The 13,705-nt window shown below is 46.6% G+C and overlaps 1 protein-coding gene across 7 annotated transcripts in view; it reads left to right on the forward strand.

Moving 5' to 3' along the window:
- The window catches only part of gse1b (Gse1 coiled-coil protein b), a 172,135-nt gene that overhangs the window by 135,271 nt on the left and 23,159 nt on the right, over window positions 1-13,705 (forward strand). For 5 of the 7 annotated variants that reach the window (XM_076727067.1, XM_076727050.1, XM_076727058.1 and 2 more), the window contains one exon: window positions 10,214-10,411. In XM_076727067.1, the coding sequence (XP_076583182.1) occupies window positions 10,214-10,411 (198 nt within the window). Of the gene's footprint in view, window positions 1-7,972; window positions 8,201-10,048; window positions 10,101-10,213; window positions 10,412-13,705 lie in introns of those variants that run through there. The other 2 variants (XM_076727091.1, XM_076727083.1) reach the window with 2 other exon arrangements.

Raw genomic sequence — 13,705 nt, forward strand, 5'->3', positions numbered from 1 at the left:
TCTGTCTGCTTGCCTCTCTCTCTCTCTCTCTCTCTCTCTCTCTCTCCCCCCCCCCCGTCCCCAAGATATCTGCTATATCAGCTGACTGTCATATTGTGTGTGTCTGTTTGTTACCATGCCTCCTTGTGCATGAGAGCAAGGTCAGACATGTGCCTGAAGAAGTGGAGTGGGTTTTGTGGCCAAGTGTTTTAATCAGCTCCTGGGCAGAGCTGCATGCCTGTGTTGGTGGAGGCCACAGTTGCTGTGTTAAACGTGCTCTCACAGAAGACCGAGTTGCCAGCAAGATTTGTTTTATCTGGCTGGTATTTGCATTACTAAAGGGTATCCATTTTGGACACAGTTCTTTTTTTTTTTTTTTTTTTTAAATTTCTGTTTATATCTCATTTCACATCTTCCATATGTGTCATTTCTTATCTCAGTTTCACAACAGCCATATGTGTTTCCCCTTTGTACGGCAGCTGACGGTCAAAATGTACCATAACTGAGTAAATAGATGAAATAAATGCACAGGAAAGCTTTTGCATGGCTTTCAGGTGGAATTATATTTAAGAAAAATCTCAATGTGTATGTTTTGGAAATCTCACGCTGTTCATTGGAGGTGGATCTTCAATATGAATACTGGCCTCTCTTAAGTAAGGCTGTAACCTGAAGATTATCGTCTTTATCAAGTCATCTACTGGTTTTTTTTTTTTTCGATTAATCATGTGGTCTGTGTAATCAAAGTGTCTTCAAAGGTCGTGTTTTTTTCTAAAGGTCTTCAGCTTACTCTGAAGAGAAGTAGGAAATCCTCCAATTTGAGAAGTTGAAACTTGAGAAATCATTGCATTTTCTTCATTACTTTTGTTTGATAACTGACTGAAATGATTAATCCATTATGAAAATAATTCCAAGTTATCTTTGCCGCTAATTAATTGACTCATCTTTTTATGCTCTACCTTAAGCTGAGGCCATGTTGAAGCTATGGTAATTGTGCATCTTTTATCTCTGAGCTCTTGATTCATAGATATTTCCTGTGCAGACGGGGGAAGTCATGAGGATTTGTGCTTTTCAAAGAATGGGTCATTCAGCCGTCAGCACAGAGGGCATTCTTTGTAGGCCTGATTTTGAAAGGTTGCACACATTCCACTGGTCCAGCAAGCGGCCAAACAATACCAGCGCTAAAATTGATTGTAGTCCTATAAAAAAATCGATTTCCCGAAAGACAAGAGTCGTTAAGTATAATGGTTTGATCCTCAAAAATCTTGCCAAATAGTAAAACTTTTCGATGAGTTGCTTTTCTTTAAATAACTAGACAAATAACTTGAGGGATGAGGGACACCAGAGGTCTCAGCTCTGTAGCCAATAGAAACCTCATATTTGTGGCTACTTACTGAGATGTGTGACCATGGCCACGGCGGGTTGTCTCCTGCTCGCCTAGAGGAAAGAGGTTCACTCATCAGACCATACAGCATCTGCACATTCACACACACGCACACATGTACAAACAGGAACACACACCAATTATACCAATTACAAGATTACAGCAGGGCAACTCTCAGCCACCAGACCCTGCTGTGGAAAGTCAAGTGGGTGCTGTGTATGTGTGCCTGTGTGTGTGTGTGTGTGCGTGCATGCATGCGTGCATGTGTGCGTGCATGCTCGGTGGAGCCGCTTGGGAGTCAAGGCCCATGCAGAGCACTTGGAGTGCTAATTAGGCAACCACAACCCAGCAGAGTACATCACAGAGAGAAAGAGAATGGAGGGGAGAGAGAGGTTGAACAGAGGATGAAGTGAGGAGTGTGTGTAGGGGAGCCAGCAAAAACAACACTCATCTCCCGAGGAGGCTTGTGTGGAGGGAGAGGAAGAGAGAGAGAGAGAGTGTGAGAGATGAAGAGAGGAGGAGGGAGAAAGATGACTATAACAGAGCTTACCAGAACAGAACAATACAATTTATCCATGTCTGTAAGACATGTGGGCCGTCTGTGTGTTTGACTGTTTGCATGCGTGTGTGGCTATAAGTGCACAGAAAAGCATCACAGGTGCAGAAACCGTGATAAGCTCCATGGCAGGTCCTTCTTTGTATGTATTTGCTTCTGTTTGTGTTTTGGGTTCATGTAGGATCTGCAACATCTGTCACATCTCTCTGTCTTACTGGGAAGAGCCTCGCTGCCTCCTTTCCCTGGCTGTCTGTAGCAGGTGAAGTTGATTAAGAGAGAGAGAGATGACAGGACCTGGTGATGGTGATGATGATGACGGTGACTCAGAGCTGACTCCCTACCTCGTCTGCCGGTCGAACAGCTGGGCTGAGGCTGAAGCTGGCCCTCTCATCAGGGGAGCGGCAGGGCTATGTCCCCCTCAGCGAGAGGCTGCAGAGGGCACAGCCACACAGACAGCAGCTTGACTCCTGGGGCATGGACCACAAAGAGCCAGAGACACAGACAGAAGGCTCTTATGTGTGTTTGTGTGTGTGTGTGTGTGTGTCTCTGCATGTGTGTGTTCACACTCTCTAAGCAGCGTTGTGAAGCGTAACCAGACTGTTCTGTCATACGCCCACGCTGGTGTCTCAGCGAACACAGCCACACACTCCTCAGATGACATGCACACACACACACACATCCCCAGCAACCCCTACCACAGCCGCTATGTAATTAACAGACAGAGGAAATGGCGCTGTTGGGGTGGGTGAGTCGGATGCAGGGAGGAGGAGAGGAGAGAAAATCATCTCAGCTCGTGCCTACCCTCAAGACACAATCTGTTTCTGTGTGGCTGTGTGTGTTGGAGAATAAAAGAGAGGAAGGTGAAGAGAGGGAGAGAGATGCCGGCTGGTCTTTTGAAATCTCTGTGTTTTTGTTGCAAGCTGCTGGCAGGCAGTTTGGGTTGGGGGGGGGGTGGTGGGGGGTGAATACAGAGCGAGTGGAGGGGAGGAAGAGAAGGAGGAGGTGAGGCATGAATAATAAGGTGTGCGTACACATGCACACTCACATACACAACCGTATCATTTAAAGCCACACAAGGTAAAAGACAGGAAGACTGCTCTCTTTGCTCTATGCACAGAGGTGTGTGCATGTGTGTGTTCAAGGCAGTGTCAGCGAGCCAGGTCAGAGGGAGATGTACTCTGTTCTCTGCTGTAGCTCCATAATGGAGGCCTGCTGTATAATGACAGCTCAGACACAGGCAATACTCCCTGTCTCTCTTATGGCTTCTTGATTGATCTCTCTTTCCCCTCCCCTGTTTCTCTCTGTCTCCCCTTTTCTTTTCCCCTCCTTTCTTCTTTTCTCTCTCTTGTTCTCCAGTGGAATTGTCGCCTTTGATTCTGCTGCTCTGCAGCCACAGTGCTGCTGTTTCAGGATTTCTCTGATATTAGGGTTTGTCTCTTTGGTATTGAGTAAAAGAGATGGCACGCATGCGCACAGACATGCACTCACAGGTGTGTGTGTGTGCGTGTGCATGTGCAAATACACGTACACACACATACACATCCATTCTATAGTGCCTGAGGGTAGATTGCTCTGACATCTCATCTCAGAAGTCAAACAAACCTGGAACTACCAGAGCAGGTTTATCCTGCTGTGCTGTGCTCTCTCTCTCTCTCTCTCTCTCTCTCTCTCTCTCTCTCTCTCTCTCTCTCTCTCTCTCCCTTCTGTGCATGTGTGTGTGTGTGTGTGTGTGTGTGTTTTGTGTGTTCAAGACAGAGATCATGACTTACATCTATTTGTACAGTTTATGCTGAAGCCCTGGTATTCATGTGTATTAGCGTTTACAGACACTCTTAAGGATGGAGTCTTGCTTTCTATTTTGACCTGCATGAACGACCTTTGCTTTGAGTTTTTGGAATGCCATCCTGTCCAGCTTGAAGATCATCCTTTGTTTTTTTATCACAACTTCTAAAGCTGCTTATGGGGACAGTACATGAGTGCTATTTATAAACAGTATGTCGCGAAGTGTTGATTTTGTCAGCCACAGAGTCGTTTCCTGCTGTCATTCAGTCAGTTACACTGGTGTCATGTTCTTTAAGCTTACTTTAGCTTGAACGGCAGTGTGGCTGTGGTCGTGGCTACGATGCCCATATTACATCCTGTTTTGCTCGGTTGCTTTCACCCATATTGCTGCATCACTTGTATTTTAGGCACCCTCATTTTTTCATTTCTGTCTGTCGTTAGTTTCCTTCATGCTGAACTTCTTACATGCCCTCCTCCCATCCTGTTCATCCCACTGTCAGCACATCTTCAGCCAGCTTGCAAGTCAGTCAACCATTCATGATGACATGTACTCATCAAGCCGACTCTAAATCCCTCCTGTATCACTGGCTGAGCTACTTACTCTAGCTCATTTCAGCAGGGTGGATGGTTGAACCTGAGTCCTCCGGTTGAAGTATGATTTCCCGCTGAGTGATGTCTCAGTTTTTTCAATACTTGCAGTAGTCGTGAGCAGTGTTTATAATCTGAGCAATGAGGGGGTTTCCACATATCTATGACAAGATTGCATGGGAAAAGGTGTTGTTTTTCTTGGTGAGGTGTTAGAGGCATCATGGTCCGCAAAAACGTCAGTAAACTCATGTCACCTGCAGCTCTTCAGCTAACCAGTTCACTATGACACATCTTGTTTATTAATTCTCCCTGCAGCATTTAAAACTGATGTGCTAACAAAAAAAAGGCACAAAATAATTTCCATATTCCTCCAATTTTAGTTGTGAATTCCAGACTCTTGATGGTGAACACAGTTTAATGTAAAGCAGCACTAAATGTTTGTGTTGTGTTAGTAAATAGAGCTCTGATAGTACGGCAAAGAAGAGATTAGCAGAAAACAGCGAGGGTGCTATTTGTTGGAGGAAAGTAAGAACAGGAATGTAGGAGTGGAACAAAACACCAAACCACAGAGGCTGTGTTACACCGGAGCTTCAAAAGTATTCAAAGCCGAGCACAGCACGGCTTTAAGACATGCCGCTTTAGTCGCCTGCCTGACCACACATGTTGAGCCAACCAGTTTATTGCAATGACATCTTTATTGCTCATTTGAGGGCAGACACTGACCGGTTTGGCTGTGTTCCTATTAGCAGGACCACAGTATTGTGGCATGACTAAAGCGTTCTATATCAAGCCACTGGAAAAAGAGGCATCTGCTGCCCCAGTAAAGTAAAGCATGGATACACAGTTCGTCGCAGGCACTTCCAGTCCACGCTGCGTTGGACTTGGCCAAGCCAGGTTTGTGGCTGGATGAGATAGATGTGCCAGCAGCACTGCCCTGCTAGTTTTAACGAGCTGATAGGCAAATCCCTTCCTGGTTAAAGATTAACCACTCGCTAGAGCTGCCACTGCATTATCTCCCCACTGGCCGGGGCATACAGGAGCCAAGAGGATTTACTTTATATGCGTGTGTGAGAGAGAGAGAGAGAGAGAGAGAGAGAGAGAGAGAGAGAGAGAGAGAGAGAGAGAGAGAGAGAGAGAGAGAGAGAGAGAGAGAGAGAGAGAGAGAGAGAGAGAGAGAGAGAGAGAGAGAGAGTAATCTGCATTCCAACCAGCAAGAGGGTGGAACTGTGTGTGTGTGTCAGTGTGTTTGTTTGACTATGGGAGTTAGTGATCGGCTTTTCTCCCGGTGGGGTGTTAAAACTGTGTGTTTACTGTATGCCATTTAGCAGTCAATCTGGTCTTTGTGTGTATGCTTGTGTGTATGTGTATATGGGCGGGATCATGTTTGTGTGTGGTTTGTTGTAATCTACATTCCTCTTTTTTCATGGCTTTGTTTTGTTTTCCCTTAGGGTGTAACAGCATTCAAAGGGTTAATTGCATGAGGAAGCTTGGTGTGTAACAGACTCCTTTAACCCCTGGGTTGTCACTAAAAAATGTTCAACTTTTGCTCCAGCGCCAGTAGATCTAATTTATTCGTATCTCCTAAGACCTTTGCATCAAAGTTCTAAACCTTGCTGGTGGATGCATCCTTTGTCCTTTTCATAATCCACAGCAATATCGCTTAAAATCTATTTTCCTTTGTGTATCACTGGATTAAAGGACCGTGACATATGCTGTTTCATTTACAGAGGACTCCCTCTGATTAACTGGGAGACAATGCCATCTGCTGGACGTTTGGGTGATGTCAGGGCCAGAGACTGCCTGAAATACTGAGCAAGTGTGTTGTAACAGAGTGATGTTAAGAGGTGGAGGCATGCTCACTTATCTGGAAATTCATAAGACATTAGTCATTCTGGGTTGCTTAGATCATGCTAGTTATCATTTCCTATTCTGAAAAGAGAGCCTTGACTTTCATGGCTTCTGTTTTCTCAGAATAGAAAGAAAAGTGGAAACAGAGTAGAGAAAGCTCTGTCTTGTTATACCATGTTCACTAACATCACCCTCTTTAATGCCATCATTGATATCCACTTAATTCTATTGTGGATACGTGCCATTGTGCCATATGTGTTCATTTTTCCAGCTATTAGTATATGATCTTGTTGATTACTCATAAATGTGCAGCTCTTTTGTGTTTTTTGTGCATTTTTGCCTTTATTGGACATGAGACATGGGGGCAGAGACTTATGGGATGACATGCAACAAAGCCAGTCTCAAACCAGGAGAGTTGATCAACCCAGAGGCCACGAAAAAGCCACGTGAGCCACATTTCTGAGTACCAGCAGAGGGAGATTGAACAAGCATCATTTTTTGGAAAGCTATGTCAGCACCTGCAACTCCCTTAGCCCCTACCCTGCTGTGGTTCTCTAATTCAAGCTCCTTCAGACAGACAAGATCAATGCAGACAGGAAAGAAACACTCTTCTCCAAAACCAGCAGGGAGATCTTCGTGATGCTAGACGGAAAGGGGTCCAAGAGAGAGAGACAAAGACAGAAGAGAGTTTAGCAGCCCTCTGTTTCCTCAGGGGAGTCAGACCGTGGCCTGAGGAACAGAAAGGAGCTTTGTCGAGAGGTGGCCTTTGGCACAATGCTGGCCACCGTGTAGCTTTACCCCAAAGATAATCTCTGTCCCTGTCATCACTCTCGCTCCCTCGCTGTTCTGAGAAAAGTAGCAAGTGACGGAAGGAGGAAATGACTAAAGAAACGACTCATTCACACCCCTGCAATGGCAGCAGGATGGCCAGAGGGGAAGTGAAGCCCACGCTTTTACTCTTTTCCTGAGTCCTCCACCCTCGACCACTATTGCATATTAGTCTTCTCCACCCTGATTGCAGCTCATCCTCATATTGTAGCGTGTGCGCATGTGTGCGTGTGCGCACGCGCCGTAACGGTTTGATTGCACGACCTCGCTTTTGACCTGACTTCCTTGTTTGTGTGAAATGGTAAAGACTGAGACAATGACTTTTCATTACTTTTTTGTTTTGGACGTGGTTGCTTTTGGTTCCCTTTCATATTTGCTGATGAGCATTTTCAGTTGTTACAAAACAATTATGCTAATAAAGCAAATTGAATTGAATTGAATTGAGGTGGATATTCGAACACAAAAGGTTTTCTCTGTTATGCCGTGGGGCTTGACACAGGCCAGGACTTGTCTTCTTTCTTTCTCTTTCCTTCTCGCTTTCTTTTTCTGTTGCTCTGTCTCAAGAAGAGAAGGGCGCCTCACATATTTACCCCCCCTCTCCCCATCTATATACATACATACACACTGCCTGTCGCTCCCCAGCAATGGGGTCAGATGTGGTGACCGGCTGAGCACTCTCCCCTCCTCCTCCACCTCCTCCTCTTCAGCGCCTCTCCTCCTCTCCGCTCCCCTCCCCCTCCTCCAGCTCGCCTTGGCAGGGCATGCATGCCTGTGTCTGTTATCTACAAATGGCTGAGGAATTATAGGTTGAGAGGGGAGGAGGAGGAGGAGGAGTGAGGGAGAGTGTGAGAAGGGAGGGAAGGGGGGGGGTGAGGTCATGTGACATCGCAGCAGCTGCTAGGTTAAGAATTTCTGTTTTCTCACTTAGAGAGAGAGAGAGAGAGAGAGAGAGAGAGAGCTAGAGCAAGGAGGGGAGAGATAGGCAGCGTGTGTGGTGTGTTGCTTTGTTAGATAAGCTCTAAACGGTCTTTGTGAAAGGCAGCGCGAGAGACAGGAAGGCAGGCGGGCAGGGAGGGAGAGAGAGAGAGGACGGGCGGGAGGAGATAGATAGACGGAGAAAGAGAAAGGGGAGCAGGAAGATGGTGTGTGTCCTGTCGGTGGCTGCCGGTGTGTGCTGGGCTGGGCTCAACATGAAGATGCAGCCATGGGGGATCCAGGCGGCTCCACTCCTTTGTGCAGTAAGGAGCTTCGGCCACGCTTTTAATCTATGAGGGGTTATGAACCACTGCCAGACCTCTGGCAATGTGCCTCTGTGTGTGTTTGTCAAGCTATGTGCTTGTGCTCTCTTCTTTCACTGTTACTCGCGTCTTTGGCTGTTTGCACTATGGTTTCATGTGTGTGCTTGATACAGCCTTCTAGTACAGCGTGCTCTATCTCTGTAGAGTGTTAGTTTTTACAGCAAAAAAAAAGTTCTGTGTGTATTTCTTTTACTCCTTCTCTCGACTTCTGCGGGCTCTCTCTAAAGAGGGAAGGAGGAGCAGTACTCCAGTGTCTTGACAAAGTCACGTTACTGGACGGGGCAGTTGGTGTGTGTTTTTGCTTGTTTGCTCATCTCTCAATGGCCCTGTGTGTGTTGTTCAGACAGTAGTCATTGTTGATTCCATTATTAATTGTGTGCTGGGTTCATTCGGAGTGCACTGGGTAACTGGGAGGTTACAGGCAGGACAACTCGAGAGGTGTTGGGAATGTTATTCACTCTCTCATGCCTGACTTGCTGCTGTGCATGTCCATTCACACACACACATACAGACAGGGTGCTATGCCCCTGCTGTCCTCTCAGGAGGAAACATGATCTTTTTATAGCCCTCTCAGCCTCTGGGGTAAACCCAGATATAACTCCAACTTATCTAATTGTGCTATTGATACACTGTAAGAAGGAAGCTTGTATTTCAGTGAGTATGTCTTTGACTTAGAGTATTAGCTGGAAGTTTACTTTGAATGTTGATTCAAGGAGGATTCTGAACAATCCCCGACGTGTGTGTGTGTGTGTGTGTATGTGTGTTTTGGTGTAATGGATAATACCTCTGCCACACACAAACGACTCTAGACTGAACTTAAAACTCCTCTCTGAGCCAGCCTTAATTTGTGTATGTCTGTGTATGTCTGTGTGTGTGTGTGTGTGTCTGTGTGTCTGTGTGTCTGTGTGTGTGTGTGTGTGTGTGTCTGTGTTTCACTCAAGCACGTAGAGCTATCACACGCTGCTCTGGCATTTAGGGATTCCACTGACCGAAGGGCTGTCAACAGGGTGTCATCTTTCAACACATGCACAAACACACCAACACACATACGCACACACACACACACACACACACACACACACACACACACACACACAGGAAGAAGAGGGACGTGTCAACTCACCTCAACTTCTCTGACAAAAAATCACCCTTTTCAGTGCGGATGCTGGGTGGCAACTTTGTCTTTTCACTGTGTAGCATTAACGTTTCTGTCTGGGTTGAACTGAAAGTTCTGAAGGTCTCAGAACCCTTAACTCAGGAAATACCAAAATTCATTAAAAGCTCGTCTAAATTCAGACACATTAGTCTATTCCCTGTTACAATTCTCTTCCTTACTAAGTAGAGAAGGGTCTTAGTAGCGCCTCCCTGGCAGCATTAAGTGGATCAAGCACGATATGAATGGGACTTAAGTTGTGTGAAGGAGCCAGTTTGTCCCTTATTTATTAAACTGGAGGTGTTAATGCTGAATTTGGTAACATATACAGCACTATAATATACTACCATCAAGAAATATAGACACTGCGGTAGTTTTGGAGCATGCTCAGTGTAGGTGTTGTGTAAACTCTGTGACCATGGACCTCCAGCAGACAAGCAGCCAGACTAGAGCTCTCTCAGTGAGGAAATGGTGACCTGCCCTCCTAACCTCTCACCTCTGCCCCTAACCCGTACAACCAAAGCCCCTCTGCCCCTCACGCCACCAATCCCCATCTGCCCCAGCTGTCACAAACAGAGACCCAGCGCCACACTCTGCCCTCACTGTGTCTGTGTCTAAGGAAACAGCCATGCGCCTGACTCTGTTCGCATATGTTTGTCTGCATTGGTCTTTGCGTATTTCTTGAAGGTATTTTTAATGTCTCACGTCCTCATGACTCAAGTTTTCTCTTGATTCTTTCACCTAAATGCAGCATTGATCATTAATATTCTCCCGTTCTCCTCCCTTTTGTCTAATGGTAGGCATGAGCCATGAGCCAAAGTCACCATCGTTAGGAATGATCTCCACGGCGACCCGTACCACGGCGACAGTCAGCCCGCTCACCCCGTCGCCTCTCAACGGCTCCATCGTAGCAAATGGAAGCCCAGCTACCCAGTCTGCCCACTCTGGATTCGCTGCAGCCCTCCGTAAACTGGCGAAACAGGCTGAAGAACCTCGAGGTAAAGCCACACAGGCTGTGACGCGACACTCATGACACAGTCAGGCTGAAGTCTGCTGGATGGCAGCGGTTTGCTTGTAGAAGGGTTGAAGAGCAAAGTAACAGTCCTGCTTCCTGGGTCTACAGACAGATGTGTACAGGATGTGCAAACGTGGACTTTCATTTGTTGATGGAATTAAGTGTTAAGATTTATTTTAACGGATATTAACATGTCTGGAAAGGTTAGAAGTCATGCCTGTAAACCCGGTGGATTAGGTGTTCTGTACCTCCTGTGCCCGTGTGTATCTGGTCTTAATGTGTGTGCGGCGGGCATATTGGTGTGTGTGTGCCATGTACCATGGCCGGTTTGTGTAGCTGACAGCAGAGCTGCTAATAGCGTTGGGATGATATCCACACAGGATTGAATTAGTTGTTGTCCCTGGAGATGCAAGGATGAAGAGGAGCCAGTCTAGCTGACCCACTTAATGTGCTGTGTGTGAGTGCATGTACGCTCAGGTGTGCTTGTCAATGTGTGTGTGGTGGTGTTATAATTTCATACATTTGTCCACACACACATACACGCGACAGATAGAAGGCCATAGAATTCCCATCTCTCAGAGCTCAGTGCTGTGGTTGTATGAACATGAAATAGGCATCAGGTGGTTGAATCACTGGTTGTTAACTCACACCACCTTTTTTCAGAAATTCTGAACTTTCCCTTTAAGGCTGACACACTCTTTTTTTCAAATGCAAATGTGGGGGGTTAGACTTTTCTGGTTTCTTCTTCGCTTCCTGTGTGCTTGATAAATGCAAATAATATGTACATGCAAGTATCTCCCAAACCCATGTGCACAGTGTATGTTAATTACACATACATAAAAACATACAAACACAGCAGATTCTGCTCAGAAGAGCCTCCGTAGATTCTCACTGTGGAGTTTATTGCGGGTGTGTGCGCATATGTGTGTATGTGTGGCTCTATGCCTTGGCTCCGGAGAGGCCCAGCTACCCCAGCTGTCCACCCTTGCTTGGCTCTTAAATCAGATGGTCCCCTGCTTCCTGGCTGTCCCTGGACACCTTGCCCCCCACCCGACTGCTGCCTGGGACCCAGAACCCTGCAAATGATTTATGACCCACACACAGAGCGAGAGCGAGACGGAGCGCTCAGCCCCAACCTCTCCTCTCGATCCTTCTCCCCTTCATCTCTCTTCACCCTCTCAACCCGACACGCCAGCCGTACTGCTTTCTCACTCTGTCTCTCTCAAAAGGAAAAATCGGCTCCCAGAGTTCAGTCCTGCCTTTTCATTTTATCATGGACTTTTTTTTTTTTTTGTTGGAAAATTTTTATCTCTGTTGCTTGTGCCCCTTTTTTGCCAGTTGCAGCTGGAGAACACAGCGATTGCGTTCTCTTAGTCATGTTTTTTTTTAATCTCCTCTTAATAACTTCTGCTTTTTTATTTTTCATTGTGTTACGAGGTGAGAAGAAGTGTGTGCCGTTCCATTTGTAATTCACAATCTACTAAGCCAGAGAGCTCCTGTCTGTGTCTTTGTCATACAAACAAACGCTAGATCCTGTCTGATTAAGCCCTTCTACCTTTTTATTAAAAGCACAAAAAGCCCCTTTGTTATTTTTGAGGCCTGCTGACTGTGCTGCCTGGCTGGTGTAGGCAGTGATGTGTGGGTGAGTCAGCCGTCAGGCATAAGGGGCAATCTGCCTGTGTTAGGAGCACCAGCTCCGGGGTGGGCAGGGAGGCCTGTAGCCCCTGGAGCTCCCGTCACCTCTCTGTCTGCAGAGCCTGTATTTATAGGCAACACACACACCCAAACGCCCCCACACATGAAACAGTTGTATTTGCAACTGTGTAAGCCTCGTGATTTCTTAGCATGCTGCAGCCTGCTGTCCTTTCATTAGCTACTTTGACTCAACCTCTCCTTCTCTCTCTGTGTGTCTCCCTCACCCTCTGGTTGATGCTGTGAGGTGAGTAGTGCAGTATGTATGAGGTGCCATGACTCAGTGTCCTAAGGCCTAGAGGAATTAGTTGGGTTTGAGCACTAGTATTACTGCCACTGGCTGCTGAACTGATTTAAGACCCTGAGCACGGCTGCTGTTTATACACACACCCACACACCCATACGCACACACACACACACACACACACACACACACACATACACACACATACAGACACATACGTCGTCACTTGTCTGTCGCGAGTATAATGAATAGCTCTGTGTACCGAGTGCTGTGCTGAAGAGGGGAGGTGATGGATAATGAGTATCAGAGAAGCATAAAGGACACACTCTCATCCTGTGTACACTTGCAGGAGCACACACACACACACACAGCACACATAGACACAGATAACACACTGCCACAAAAAAAGGCAGGCCTGCTGATATCTGATTAATTAGGCAGACCTGGGTTTAATCCTCTCAGTTGTTCCTTCTTACACACTCTTAGACACATACACACCACCAGCATTTCATGACAGGCTGCGTTCACACCAACTGCAGTACACTGCCTGGAGAGAGCATGAAGAGAGGCAGAAGAAAGGTGTACAAGGTAGAGGCAATGAATTGGCAGGAAAAAGCAGAATTGGAAGTAATTAGTAGATTTGTGAAAACCTGAGGTGTTTGTCACATTGTGTGTGTGTGTGTGTGTGTGTGTGTGTGTGTGTGTGTGTGTGTGTGTGTGTGTGTGTGTGTTTTTGTGTATGTGTGTGGCCGGAGGCTCCCCTTGTTTCTGGGAGCCCAGAGCATGCTGGGACAGGGGGGCAGTGTGTCTCTGACCCCTCCATCTGGAGCCTGCCTGGAGCTCACACAGCCTTGCTGTGCTCAGTGTGTGTGTGTGTGTGTGTGTGTGTGTGTGTGTGTGTGTGTGTGTTTCTTGAAGGCAAAACCCTTCAGGCTGTGGCTGTCCCTGAAACACTCACAAACAAGCTCAATTGCTTTCCCTTCCTCTCTCCCTCTGTCCGTGCACAACAACCTCACACCACTCAGTACTCTGTTCAGTAGCAACGCAGCATTTAAGCATAATATACAGTTTGTACAGTCAGCAGAAGGCACAGAGGATTGCTCCTCTTATTTCCATCCGCCATCTTGTACTGTCTTTCTTTCCCTCGCTGGCACAGCAACACACACAGTGCTCTTCTCCCCTCCCCCCACTCAGTGATGCAGATTACAGGCTTTGTGTTGTCAGTGCGTGGCCAAGACTGTAGTAGCAGGTGTGTGCGGTGTTTGTGTGCATCACTGGTTATTGTGTGTCTCTGAGTGTGGGGATGTTTGTGTGTGTTAGAGTGCACGTGTTGAGGCTTGA

This window comes from Chaetodon auriga, chromosome 1, assembly GCF_051107435.1.
Source record: "Chaetodon auriga isolate fChaAug3 chromosome 1, fChaAug3.hap1, whole genome shotgun sequence".
Classification (NCBI taxonomy): Eukaryota; Metazoa; Chordata; class Actinopteri; order Chaetodontiformes; family Chaetodontidae; genus Chaetodon; species Chaetodon auriga.